This window comes from Schistocerca cancellata, chromosome 7 (genome assembly GCF_023864275.1).
Source record: "Schistocerca cancellata isolate TAMUIC-IGC-003103 chromosome 7, iqSchCanc2.1, whole genome shotgun sequence".
Taxonomy (NCBI): Eukaryota; Metazoa; Arthropoda; class Insecta; order Orthoptera; family Acrididae; genus Schistocerca; species Schistocerca cancellata.
The window spans coordinates 600816685-600831521 of NC_064632.1; the positions used below are offsets into that span (position 1 = coordinate 600816685).

Below are 14837 nucleotides of genomic sequence, written 5' to 3' on the forward strand. Positions count from 1 at the left end.
ATCTCATGTTCAAGAAATCTTTCAGACAGGAGAATCGTACAAACATACCGTCATTTGATCATAGTACAGACTCCCTTATGGAAGGCATAGCGATATGCGTCCCTGACCTAGAGAAAGAACTTAAAAATCTGAAAGCAAATAAACGACCGGGTCCGGGTCGAAACCCAGTTCGTTTTTACTAAGAGTATTCTACGGCATTGGTCCCTTGCCTACCCTGCATTTATTGCGAATCTCCCGCCCAACACAAAGTCCCAAGCGACTGGAAAAAGCTCAGGTAACTCCAGCATATAGGAAGGAGAAAAGAACGGAACGGTAAAATTACAAATTCGTAACTTCGGTCTGTGCAGAAATCAATTCGAATACGACAAAATTTCTTGAGATTGAGGAGCGTATGTCCACGGATCAGCATGGTTTTAGAAAGTATCACTCGTGCGAAACCCAGCTTGCTCTTTTCTCATATGGTATATTGGGAACAATGGATGAAGGGCAACAGGCAGATTCCATATCTCTGGATTTCTGGAAAGCATTTGACACGGTGTCTCATTACAGGCTGTTAACAAAGGTACGAGTAAACGGAAAAATTTCGCAGATATAACTGAATAGCTCGAACACTCGTTAAGCAGTAATTGTCCTCGATGGCAAGTGTTCATCAGAGACGAGAGTATCGCCAGGGGTGCCCCAGGGAAGTGTGATAGCACTGCTGTTGTCCTCTACACACACAAGTGATTCGGCTGACAGGGCGGGCATCAAACTGTGGTTGTTAGCTGATGATGCTGTGCTGTACGGTTAGGTGTCGTCGTTGCGCGACTGTAGAAAGATACAAGAAGACTTAGGCAAAATTTCTGGTTGATGCAATTAATGGTATCTAGCACTAAATGTGGTAAAACGTTAAGTTAATGCGGATGAGTAGGAAGAAGGAACCGGTAATGTTCGGGCAAAAGTGTTACCGGTATCCTACACGATACAATCGAGTCGTTTAAATCTCTGGGCGTAACGCTGCTAAGCGATATCAACTGTGGTGCAGAAGGCGAATGGTCGACTTCGATTTATTGGGAGAATTTTAGGAACGCGTGGTTCACCTGTAAAGGAGACCGCATACAGGACGCAGGTGCCACCTATTGCTCAAGTGTTTGGGATCCATACGAGGTCGGATGGAAGGAAGATAGCGAAGCAGTTTGTTAGCGGTCTGTAAGAGTTGCTAGCGCAAAGTGCGAACAATACGTGTTACGGAAATCTCAACTGAGAGTCCCCGGAGGAAGGTGACGTTCTTTTTGAGTAACATTATTGAGAAAATGTAGAGAACCGGCATTTGAAGGTACTGCCACCAACATACATTACGCGTAAGGACCACGAAGATAAGACACGAAAAATTAGGGCTCATACGGAGGCATATAGACAGTCGCTTTCCCCCTCGCTCTGTTTGCGAGTGAAATAAGAAATGAAATGCCTGGTAGTGGTATAGGGTACCCTTCGCCACGCACCGTACGGTTACTTGCGGAATATCTATATGTGTGTAGATGTGGGATGATGTCAGAGAGATGCAAGCACACCGTTTATAGCCAAACACGAATGTAAAGTTAATAATTATACTATTCAGTTTAATGCAATACAAGTTCTGATATAAACTGACCACTGCTACACTCACTTAGTGGTTACTAAATTCATCAATGTGGCAGTTTAAAAGAAAGCACGATCGCCAATACAGTGTTTGAGGCAGCAGGAAGTAATTTAAATTTGTGGAGCACACGTAATGGCAATGTAAATGGGGCAATAACTAACCATTCAGTTATCAGTAAATGCAACCCCTGTTCATGTAAAATATGTGAAGTTCTTACTAATTTTTAAAAATGCTATCATACTGTAACAGCAAACATTTAAGTAGATTGAAGTTCAGACATCACAATAAAAAGAAACACAAAAATATCCTGTACGGAATAGCTCAATTGATAGCTGCAAATAAATTTGGGTTTTTGATATTTGTACTTACTCTGTTGACAAAATGGTGGGTAAAATCCGTCATAGCATCCAGTGTAACATATCCCTGTGTACTGGTCACAGGGTTTATTGTCTTTGCATTTCCCACAACGTTGGCGACAAGATGCTCCGTAATTTCTTGAGTCACATGCTGGAACATTTATTTTACTTTAGACACAATGAATGTAATGACTCAAAAGACAGAAAATGAAACTTCTTATCGTTTGAATTGACGACTGTGGTTACAAAACTGTTTTTACCAACAACCAATATTAGGAAATCATTATGGCAGCATGTTATAATACTGTAGATTAATTATATTAAATTGCCTACAGTCCATCATTTTCAGTTATAGTTAACAGAAATCGAGAAAATGTAGTATCTATGTGACAAATGGAACACTACAGGGTATCAAATTACATCCACATTGGCACATAATTTATGGATAGATGAATTCATTTGGTGTTTAAGGTGCCAGAAGGTAAGTACATTAGAATATTTTCAGTTATTCTATAGTCTGACATGATTGTCATAAGGAGTGTGACTAAAATAAAATTTAAAACTTATTTGACACTACAATAGTGAAGCCATAGTCACAGTACATAAATTTTTTTAAAAGGAAAGGGATACATTACCGGTTTCAACGAACTACGTCGTCATTTTCAAATGTAAAAACATCAATTGGAGAATATATAATGAGAATTATGACCATACACCTGACAAGAAATAATGACACCAGCCAACTGAGGCAATGGTGGCACAACCCAGTCACTGAAAGTTGTGCCTATGCTTGGCCAAATGTTCATTCCATGTCCTAAAGTAAAATAGATAAAAACTACACCAAGGTGAAATTTGCCAAGAATTCCTGCAATGTGGCCTGCTGTGACACAACAGTCGTATGGCTGATATATATTCACAATTCGTTGGCGTATCAAGCAGAGCAAGCTTCCGTGTGGAATGCAGCACATGATTTTACTATGTTCCGAAAAAAGAATCTCAAAACACAATGTACTTTCACAAAATGAAATGCCCTGCGCCTAGGGCCTCCCGTCTGGTAGATCGGTTGCCTTGTGCAAGTCTTTTGAGTTGACGCCACTTTGCCGACTTACACGTCGATGGGGATGAGATGATGATGACGAAGGCAACACAACACCCAGTCCCTGAGTGGAGAGAAATCTCCGACCCAACCGGGAAATGAACCCGGGCCCGTTAGCATGGCATTCCGTCTCGCTGACCACTTTTTTTTTGTTGATCTCATTTTGTTCTATATTGTTCGTGGGATTTGTTCGGGGCGGACGTCCGATGACACCCGGTTAGGTTCTTTGTTGACCCGTTCACTCAGTTTTTTTATCACAGAGAGTGGCTAACAACCCTCTGACCGAACACACTGGGCTACCGTGCCTTCGTCACTCAGCTGCCGAGGCAGGCAATGTATGTTCATGTAGAAACTGACACACTTCTCCCATTATACATTCTCCAACTGAGGGTTTTAAATCTGAAAATGACGACGTAATTTGTTGAAACCGGTAATGTAACCCTTTCTTTTTAAAGAAAAAAATATATACTGTGACTGCGGCTTCATTATTGTAGTGTCAAATAAACTTTTCAGTTATACTTAAATATCAACAAACAAGCTAAAGAGGCACGAAAAATTTAATATGAAACATGTGTAACTAGAACGAAATGGAGAATAACGTAAATTAAATTTACATACCTTAGCGATGATACTTAGTTGTATAAAATTGCCTCTAGAAGTTTTACAAAACATTATGTACACCTTCCTGACACTTTATGTAAAAGGTTTATTTCTTCACATAAACTGTTAAGAGACTTAATACTTACGGTCTCGATGCCGTAAATACATGGCAAGCTCACAGCAAACCACATGAAGCTTTCTACTTGAACAAAAACTTCAGTTCTTCAAGTTACTACATCCTGCTATGGTGGTAGCACCATTATTAGTGGCTAATATTAATGGCTGAGGAATCCCTGCATTGAAAATATCCACCATTTACTAAAAATTGATCAATTAGTACTCCCTGTACTGCCCATGATTCAGCACTGGTACACTACAACGTATCTCATTATGGGGAACATTCCCAATCCGATTGCCACCGTCTAAAATACGCACGTGTTCCACTTTCAGAAAGACAAGTAAAATAAATCTTCTTTCAAAGACGTAAAACCAGTGCTCAGCTTAATTTCACTTATTTAATTAGTACATGATCTACAGGCTCCCTCCAGTGAGGACAAGAGGACCAGTACCAACTCTCTGTTTGCCTACACAGGACTTAAGTTTCCTCTTTGAGAATGTTTTTCCTCAAGTTTCAAGCTCTCCTATCCAAATTTTATCGAACTCGGTTTGGCGGATTAGTCATAAAAATCTAACAGACAAAGTTACTTTCGCATTTAATAAAAATTGTAAGGAAGTAGGGATTTTAACACGATGAGGAGAAAATATATACTTAAGGACATCTTATTCAAAGATTTTTTTTTTGGTTCATGGTTTACATTTAGAACTGGAAGTTATTTAGATCTTTCATTACATATTAGTTAATGAGCACTGATTTAATTAATGAAACGACGATATCAGGAAGTAGCTTCACTAATAGTTCAAAGTGCCGTAAGTCGTTGAACTCTTTTCAGTAAAGCCTCGTGGTTCCTCAGCGACGATGCTGGAAAAACTTTGTGCAGCTGTAATCTAAAAATTCCGCTTTATCTGTCCCCATAGAATGAGCAGAGTCTATACCAGTGCAAGTACCCCTGTTTGATGACATTTTGACGATAGCTTCCGGCGGATGCAAGATATTATGTACCAGAAGCAGGTCAACAACGATTCCCAAAGATTTAATGTTCATGCGTGTAGATTCGACCGTTCAATGCATCCATTTACCTATCGATTCAAACAGTCTATGGGTGTAGTCAACATCCATAGGATGAATCTGCATCTGGTTGAAGAATACTAAATCGTACCTTTTCATGTTGAAAAATTGAATGTCTTTGGCTGCTTATGGCAATATTTGCAGCCTTTTCTGTAGTTAATAGCTCATAGAGGGAAATAAAATATTTAACACCATTTGTGTGGTTGAAACTTATCTGATTTTCGATAACGGAAACATATCATTTGCTGCAGCCAACAATGAGTTTCTTACACTCTTCGCTCCTTGCTCAAGACAAACAATGATAATCTGCCCAGAGTAGCGCTACAGACCAGAAAGCCTCTACCTCTCTCGCCATCAATTTAATACTCTTATGTCACAATGGATGAACTTTCACACATTACAGAACCAGTAGTAGTCGTTGTGGGTACGTAGCAACAAGCGTGCCTTCATTTGCCAATAAATAAAATACAGATAAGCATGCTTTAATTTGCCAATGACTAATAGTGCGTAACATAATTTTGATTATTGAACATTTTGCCACCACCAAGGACTGTACCGTGTTCCAAATTCGTGCTTTGACCTTATAGTTATTACTGAATGTTGCTGATTGGCTGCTTAGGACAATTTTTGCAGCCTGTGAAGTAGCTACCAATATCGTACTACATTTCGGTCATGATTGAAAATTACATTTACATTTTAAGCAATAAGTACGGTCATGGCTTTTTAACCCTTTATTTGCAGTTTTGCTCTCAAGCAACACCAAATTTTCGTTGGCCTTATGGGACAACAAACACTCCCCAATGCCTTTCACTGGCATTTTTGCCTCCAGGCAAAGTTCCTTTACACACTGCGAATGCCAGTTATTGTAATAGTTCAAGGTTTTCCACACGAGATGGCAGTTAGTGCAGTGGTGTTACAGAGATCTACTCATGTGAGCAACAGGAGTGTCTTATTATGGTTCTGAAAGAGTGGATTTCAATAAATTGGCAGTAATCTTAGCAGACTTTCTTCAAGAAATACCCAGAGGTGAGTTTACAGCAGAAATATTTCAATCTAATATTGTTTTGAATTACGTAAATAGTATAAAACTTTTATGTTGCCTGTGAGCAACATTGTCCATTACTATATTGTGCCATTAGTATATTACATATGCTTACGGCGGATATTCAGAACAATAAAATCGTTAGACTTGCAAGCTCATTTTGTGGTGTCCAACCACTCTCAACAGTAAAATGATGGGACAAGAATGAAAAAAGAAGAATTGATGTGCCCTGTCCCAGTGTTGTACATCAGTAGAAGAAACATATGGGAGGAGTTGATCTTACTGGTATGCTGATAGAGCTCTACAGAGCTATACAGAGTACCAATGGTACATAAGATTGTTTGGATTTATGCTAGATCTGCGTGTTGTAAATGCCTGGTTGGTATTTCTAAGAGAATCTCTGGACAAGAAGACCTCACTGAAGTCATTCAGGGCAGATATTGCCAATGGTTTGATGTTTTCAGGGAAAAGTAAAATACGAAGTCCCTCAATAGACATAACACCACCACAAAAGAAGAGGAGGAAGCCAACAGCTCCGACTGTTGCATGAGATGTCCAATTTAATAATATGGAGCATTGGCCTGTATACGGTCCCAAAGGTCGTTGTCGTTATTGCCCATCTGTTTCCAAAAATTCCAGTGCAAGAAGAACTAGAAGGGAAAATGAAACAGTTCTATTACACAGCAGGAATGCATAAATGTGATTATAAACTAAATTATTCACGTACAGGGAACTTTTTGCTTGAGGTTATTTGCAAACATTTTTTTTCTATAATATGTATAAATGTGGTCTACTGCTGGCAATGTAAGCAACATTTCATAATTTTCATAATTTTTGTCAAAAATTTCTAAAACTGACTGAGTTGTATTTCTTTAAGCATAATAAATAAATATAAGCACTGAAAAATGTTTTTGTTTTTATTTTCACCATTTTCCAAATAAAGGGTTAATAACAAAGAAGCTTTCCCATTCTTGTGAAGGTTCGAAGGAAAACGTGAAACATAGCCATTTGCACCTTTTTCCCATTCAGTAATTTACAAATGAGGATGTTCTGAGCTAGGCAGTGATAGTCACGTAAATTTTGCTACTGCAATATGTTGGTTTGGATACTTTGTAGTAACGAAATAATCGCTATGTCGTTATGTGGTGTTAGCAAATCATTTTGTACACATTGCAATACTAAAGAGCTCTAATTAATTAGTATATACTGTTTGTTAATATCATTAGTGGAGTCAGAATGATCGACTCCGGCGCGCAAAATTAAGACATCTGTTGTAATGGTATGTGTGGTCTCGGTGTGGAGACGGTGTCCAGGCGGGCAGTTGAGAGGAGGGAGACCTTGTCGGCAGCAGAGCACGTGTGGCTGGCTGGCGGGGCCGTGCAGGACACACGACTGTCTCCGGGCGTGGGGGAGCCGGCGCCACACCCTGGGAGCGCGGCGCAGCCGGCAGTGGCGTGTTGTCATCGTGAAACTGGTCGTACACACGTCAGTACTCTTTGACGGCTAGTTCCTGGGAGAGAACGAGGTTACCACAAACGTTTTCTCATCTCGTGTCCGCTCTGAATTGTGAGATTCGGGATAAGTATATTACAAAAATAGCCAAGTCTGGATCTAACTCGGGTAACTCCTAAAAGAACAATGACATTTTATCATTTGTCATTTGAGACCCGCAGATGACTTTCGCAACTGTCACTGTGTAATGGGACATCCTCCTCTAGCATTACTTTTCCTGAACAGTAGTTGTCGACATTAGTATAATTTTTTAGAAATTTGGACAGATCAGTGTTATCACAGTTGGTTTTCTGAAACATTTCATGTAATTTTATACATAGTATGTTACATTTCAAATGTACTTAATTCATTAAATAACTAATTACAAGCAGCAGGTATTTTCTGTGATTTGTCAAAGGCATTCGATTGTGTGAACCACGACATCCTTTTAAATAAATTAGAATTCTATGGTGTCACAATCAGTGCTGCAAAATGGTTCAAGTCACACCTCGCTAACAGGAAAAAAGGGTGTCAGTGCAAGGGACTAGTTAATTAAGTCATTGGTCATCATCAGAATGGGAAGAAATTACATGTGGTCTCCCACAAGGATCCATCTTAGGGCCATTGCTTTTTCTTGTGTACATTAATGATCTCTCATCAGTTACACTGCCAGAAGCAGAGTTCGTTTTGTTTGCAGATGACACAAGTATTTCAATAAATAGTATGTCATGAGTAGTTCTAGAAAGATCTGCTAATGATATTTTCATGGATATTAATAAATGATTTAAAGCCAACTCACTGACATTAAACTTCGAAAAGACTCACTATATGCAATTCAGAACCTGTAAGAGGTTTCCACCCAGCATATGCATAAAGTATGAAGAAGAGCAGATAGAAGAGGTTGACAGTCTTAAATTCCTGGGATTACAACTTGATAATAAATTCAGTTGGGAAGAGCACACCACAGAACTGCAGAAACGCCTTAACAAATCTGTATTTGCAATTCGAGTGTTAGCAGACATAGGCGACATAAAAATGAAAAAGCTTGCATACTTCTCCTGCTTTCATTCCATAATGGCATATGGTATAATATTTTGGGTTAAGTCTTCAAGTAAAACAAAAGTCCTCAGAGTTCAAAAGCGTGTAATACGTATTATTTGTGGAGTAAACTCACTGACATCCTGTAAAAACCTCTTCAACGACTGGGTATACTAACTACTGCCTCTCAGTATATTTACTCCTTAATGGAATTTGTCCTAAATAATATATCTCTTTTTCCAACAAACAGCTCAGTTCATACATACAATACCAGGAACAAAAATGATTTGCACATAGACTTGAAAGCACTTACTTTAGTTCAAAAAGGAACACTCATCTTCAATAATTTGCCAGCAAACATAAAAAATTTAGTTACAAATAAGGACCAGTTTAAAATGAGCCTGAAAGACTTACTATCGGCCAACTCCTTCTACTCCATTGACGAATTTTTTAATAGAAACAAATGATGTATTGTATATATTCATACCATTAGTATTGTTATTTCAGCTTAAAAAAATACAAAAAAATTGACATGTTCCACATCCAGAAGGATCTCCTCAGCACGGATCTATGGAACGAAAAAATAATCTAATCTAATCTAATCTAAAGCAAAAATTCATGAAAATAAATCACTTTATAAAATGCTTCAGTATCGACGTTATAATCGATAAGTGCTAGTTCTGAATGTACAGTTAAAATTATTTTTTTAGAAATACTTGAAATTACAAACTACTGGCACCCTTAAAACTTCTATTATTATTTACGCAATACTGTACTGTTACTAGATTTACTTCTTGATTCATTTATGACATAATAATCGAAAGTAACAACGTAAGAGGAACTAGTAGAAATTCATTTCTTAAGAAACATTGTAAACCCTTTGGAATATGGTCATGCCCGCAGAGTGTGAGGGTCATAAGCATGTGTCTGAGGGCAGCAGACGTATTTTTATGCGAACAATGTAATTTCGGCTTTGTTAATGCGAAAAATCAAAATTATGTGTGATATTCTAAAATTTGAGAAAATATATTAATGTAAAAACAAAAATTCTGCAACAACAATCTTCAAATTTATTTAGGTCAATCCAACCATGAGTACATGAAACGTGATAGTTTCAGCTTCAAGAATCAGACCCCTAGACAAGGAGAACTGGAGCCCACTGTACATGAAAAGCTAAGTAAACTAGAAAATTTAATGTAATATTCGCTCCACTCAAAAGTTTCATAACAGACTTTGCTTATTGTGGACAATAGCTGGAATGAGGAAGAAGAGGGGAGATTACAACTGGTTGCCCTTGGTTCACTGACAGTACTAAATCTTTGCCACTACAATAAATGTACTCGTGTACTTCTCAGTGACAATGTTAATTACTGTGTAGTCTGAAGGGTAAATGAAGTTCCACTATTCAACAGTAAATTTCCGCTGTTCATGTGTACATATTAATGGATTCACTCATGACATTGCAAACGTATATTTTCATTATGTGAGTATAGTTTACACAACAGTTTACAACATTTCATCAGACGTTTGTTGTCGTTGGTTATAAATTGTCATGTCTCCTCAGTTGGATGTTCGACATCTCATGTATTATGTGCAAAGCGATATGACTACTGCATCAAAATCTGACTTAGGTCAGAGACTGGTTTAATTCATTAACTCCCGCAACTTATCACCTGCATCAGCTTGACACAACTGTTAATGAAGTAGGTTAATTCAAAGCTACTTCAACAAATATTTCAAGCAGAAGCAAGCTACTCTTTGTCAACAGCTCTATAGGTTGACAGTCATCATTAGGTACGAAAAGTATCCTTTAGAAATGTCTCTATTTCACAATTATTCCGTTAAATGAATTCAAAATAATATCTTCCACGCAGGAAATTACTAATAGTGGGCAATCTCTTGACTGAATTAAACTAGATAACCTGAGTTCTATTTTATCATCTCTATTAACATTATTCACTGATAATGTCATCAAACATTGAAAATCATTGAAACATATGGTCACATGTTACTTACTAAACTGCAAATTATCTCTACAAAAATATCATTAATACAGATTCCTGTATAAAACTACAAATAAGATTCACGAATTGTACATCTTCCTAGATAAAAACACACATAACGATGGCTGAAAAAATTAAATATGATTGAACTATACTACAACTGATACACATATCTGTATTTTATTACAGCTAAGAAAAATCTGTAATCTTACTGACAGACAATTCATTTCTACTCTTTCAGCACGCATAACACTCTTTGGCTTAAAGTCAGTAGAATCCCTTCACCGGTGTCTCAGGATGTCCTAACAAATATGACCATCGATGTGGTATTCTCAGTACCTCAAACAGACCAGCACACAACAGTTGCCACTTTTTATTTCGTTTATGTAACAACGAGGCATGCGAGTGTGTACATAGCAATATGTTTTCTCTTATCTGAAAGCTTTGAAATCTCTTTATGTCCTGTTCATATTCTATCTTCCTTCTCCCTGCTTTCTCGGTTTGTTTGGGAAGTACAGTTCTGACTTCATCTTCCCATTGTACTTCTTCATTAGGTACCTTTGTGATCGTTTCGACCACTCGTTTATTTCTTTCCTTCTGAACATCAGTTCCGCTGGCATACAATTTGTTGCGTTTGAGGTAAGCTATTATCTACTTCCTCGAATTTGCTCAGATATTCTATCCTTAATATCTGTCAATTATGACACTAAGTCCTCATAAGACGAATCAGCCCATGGAAACTCGTTCAACCAGATTCAGTTTTGGGTGATAAAGCAAAGTGAATATCTTCACGATGTCGCCTCAAGTCAAGGTTTTGCTCCTACAAGGCTGAGTTCGCTGCATTACCTGATAGACTAACGTACAGTTTGCCCACTCGCGGAATGTGATCACTTAGCAGCAGACGTTTGATAATTCGTGTACCTGTGGCAGTTTTCATGGGGTGTAATTTAATATATGTAGTGAAGATATCCAGAGCAGCTAGTATGTGCTTGAAATAACATCTTCCACGAGGTAACGGAGCGAAAATGTCCATAGATACGATGGCAAGAGGTTTATCCGGTGTGATCGAATGCTAAAGCTCTCTGCTACCTCGACTGTTGGGTTTCATTTCTATGAAATATTGCATGGTTTCATTATTTTCTGAACTTTCCGATGAAGGCTAGAGAAGTAACAGTATGTGATCATAGAGTTCTTTTTTGGGGAGAGGGTCCTTATTTCTTTCATTCCACACACATACTGCATTTCATTGATGTCTCAGCATCATCAGTAGGTTTTATGCTACCTTCTTGTTACTACATGCTGTGGGTTGCCTGTTTTTTTATGTAATTTACTACAATTGTTTTGTTTCACAGTTCATCATTTTTGCTAGTTTCCCCACTATGTTCACTGTGAAGGCCTGCACTATGTATCTTTTCATGTCGCTATTAGTAAACAGCGACACACCCAGTGCAACCTCGATAATGAGGAAACCAGCAAAAATGATGAACTGTGAAACAATGCATGCATTAAATCACATAAAATCCAGGCTGTCCACAGCATGTGGTAACAAGAATATATCATAAAACCCATTGATGACGCTCAAACTTCAAAGAAACATGTCTGTAGACTAACAAGAAAAATAAGAAATGGTGTTTTGCTCAAAGCAGACCTCCTTCAAAACAAATCTATTTGTAAGCAACTATGCACAGAAGAGCATCAACTTCAAGATGAATATGTCCTCATCTTATTAGTACACTTGATTACTCCAAAGTGACACCAAGAATAATGTGTGTACCATACTAAGTTAGGCTTACCTCCCTCAGGAACACACATGCACTAATTATCAATTCATTGGTGGAATAAAACATTATTAACTATTCTGTAATACTGTTGTATCTTCTAGTTATTCAATTTTATCAGTTGGAGATGTATTGAAGACCACCTCTGAGCTAATAATTACAGTCTTGATATACTCTTGCAGAATTTGAAGTTGTATATGATCCAGGATTAACATAACGGGGAATTCATATGCTGGATCTTTCGAAATTAGGTCTTGTTCTAGTCCTTCCAGGAGATATGATAAAACATCTGGTATTTGATTATCTTTTCCCTTTATGCAGATGATTTTATTTGTGCAATGGCTCATACTGATAGCCTAGCATGCAATTGTTTACAGGTTGGCACAAAACTGAGTGCTTGTTGGTTCCAGTACATAGTTGTTTGTTGATCATTCAGATAATAGTGGAGCTTTCGAAATGCACGAAGGACCACAAAGTATTCTTGCAGTCGTATAGGGTCTTTCACAATTGGAAAGAACTAGACTTGGAATGGCTGTGGGACACAATGTTGATTTCACTTAGATAATTACAGTCTGAGATAGGCAAGCACCCAGCCCACATTTGAAGCATCCATTATTAGGCCGAAATCTAATGTTATGTCAGGATGATATAAAATCTTTGCATTTAGAATAGCTAGCTTAGTGTCATTGAATGCCCATTGACTTTCAACTGTCCATTTCCAGGCTGAATTCTTATGCAAAATGCTTTAGAGTGAATCAGCGTATGTAAATTGGTCCACAATAAATCGACTAAAAGCTAAGGCTTGATCCAGACTTCCTTTGCGTTGCATTTAGTTTTAGGGACTGAGAAGTTGGTACTGACAATTCTCTTTGTAGAATCTGGCAAAATACACTTGACACTTATCAAATATGTCTGATAAATCTTAACTTCTCAACTAAAAAATGCGATTTCCGCAAATTAGCAACTGTTGTTGCTGTTGTAGTCTTCAGTCCTGAGACTGGTTTGATGCAGCTCTCCATGCTACTCTGTCCCGTGCAAGCTTCTTCATCTCCCAGTACGTACTGCAACCTACATCCTTCTGAATCTGCTTAGTGTATTCATCTCTTGGTGTCCATCTACGATTTTTACGCTCCACGCTGCCTTCCAATGCTAAATGTGTGATCCCTTGATGCCTCAGAACATGTCCCACCAACCGGTCTCTTCTTCTTGTTAAGTTGTACCACGAACTCCTCTTCTTCCCAATTCTATTCAATACCTCCTCATTAGTTATATGATCCACCCATCTAATCTTCAGCGTTCTTCTGTAGCACCACAATTCGAAAGCTTCTATTCTCTTCTGGTCCAAAATATTTATCGTCTATGTTTCACTTCCATACATGGCTACACTCCATACAAACACTTTCAGAAACGACCTCCTGATACTTAAATCTATACTCGATGTCAACAAATTTCTCTTCTTCAGAAACGCTTTCCTTTCCATTGCCAGTCTACATTTTATATCCTCTCTACTTCGACCATCATCAGTTATTTTGCTCCACAACTAGCAAAACTCCTATACTACTTTAAGTGTCTCATTTCCTAATCTAATTCCCTCACCATCACCCGACTTAATTCGACTGCATTCCATTATCCTCAGTTTTCTTTTGTTGATGTCCATCTTATATCCTCCTTTCAAGACACTGCCCATTCCGTTCAACTGTTCTTCCAAGTCCTTTGGTGTCTCTGATAGAATTACAATGTCATCGGCGAAACTCAAAGTTTTTATTTCTTCTACATGGATTTTAATATCTACTCCAAATTTTTCTTTTGTTTCCTTTCCTGCTTGCTCAGTATACAGATTGAATAACATCAGGGAGAGGCTACAACCCTGTTTCACTCCCTTCCCAACTACTCCTTCCCTTTCATGCCCCTCGACTTTCATTACTGCCATCTGGTTTCTGTACAAATTGTAAATAGCCTATCGCTCCCTGCATTTTACCCCTGCCACCTTCAGAATTTGAAAGAGAATACTCCAGTAAATATTGTCAAAAGCTTTCTCCAAGTCTACAAATGTTAGAAGCGTAGGTTTGCCTTTCCTTAATCTTTCTTCTAAGATAAGTCGTAAGGTCACTATTTGCCTCACGTGTTTCAACATTTCTACGGAATCCAAACTGATCTTCCCCCAGGTCGGCTTCTAGCAGTTTTTCCATTCTACTGTAAAGAATTCGCGTTAGTATTTTGCAGTTGCGAATTATAAAACTGATAATCAAAATATCCACGGGTATGCTGCCGGTCTATAGTGTCCAACGGGCACAATATTTCGGCGATCAAACATGTCGCCATCATCAGGTGAACTGACGGACTGAGCTCCTGTGAACGTGCCGGCACGGAGATCCGTACGCTATGGCTGCTCAGAGGGAACTGGGTTTGGTCGCGGCGGCGGCCGATTTAAATACCCTTCGCCCGCGGCGCGCTCCCTCCGCCGTCCGCGCCCAGCGCCACGGTCGCGCGGTGGAACAGATTGCGACGGCGTCTGAGATGACGTCGGTGTGATGGCTCTGTCCGCCGTGGTCGTCACAACTATACGTCTGCTCGATTTACTCTTGATTAACCCGATCGCTGGTTCCCAAGCCTTGCTAAGATTATAGCC

At 38.6% G+C, this 14837-nt stretch overlaps 1 protein-coding gene across 2 annotated transcripts in view; it reads right to left on the reverse strand.

Moving 5' to 3' along the window:
- Nucleotides 1-14837, reverse strand: part of LOC126092026 (uncharacterized) — a 489900-nt gene that overhangs the window by 202436 nt on the left and 272627 nt on the right. For both annotated transcript variants that reach the window (XM_049907420.1, XM_049907421.1), the window contains one exon: nt 1988-2125. In XM_049907420.1, coding sequence (XP_049763377.1) covers nt 1988-2125 — 138 coding nt within the window. The remainder of the gene's footprint in view (nt 1-1987; nt 2126-14837) is intronic.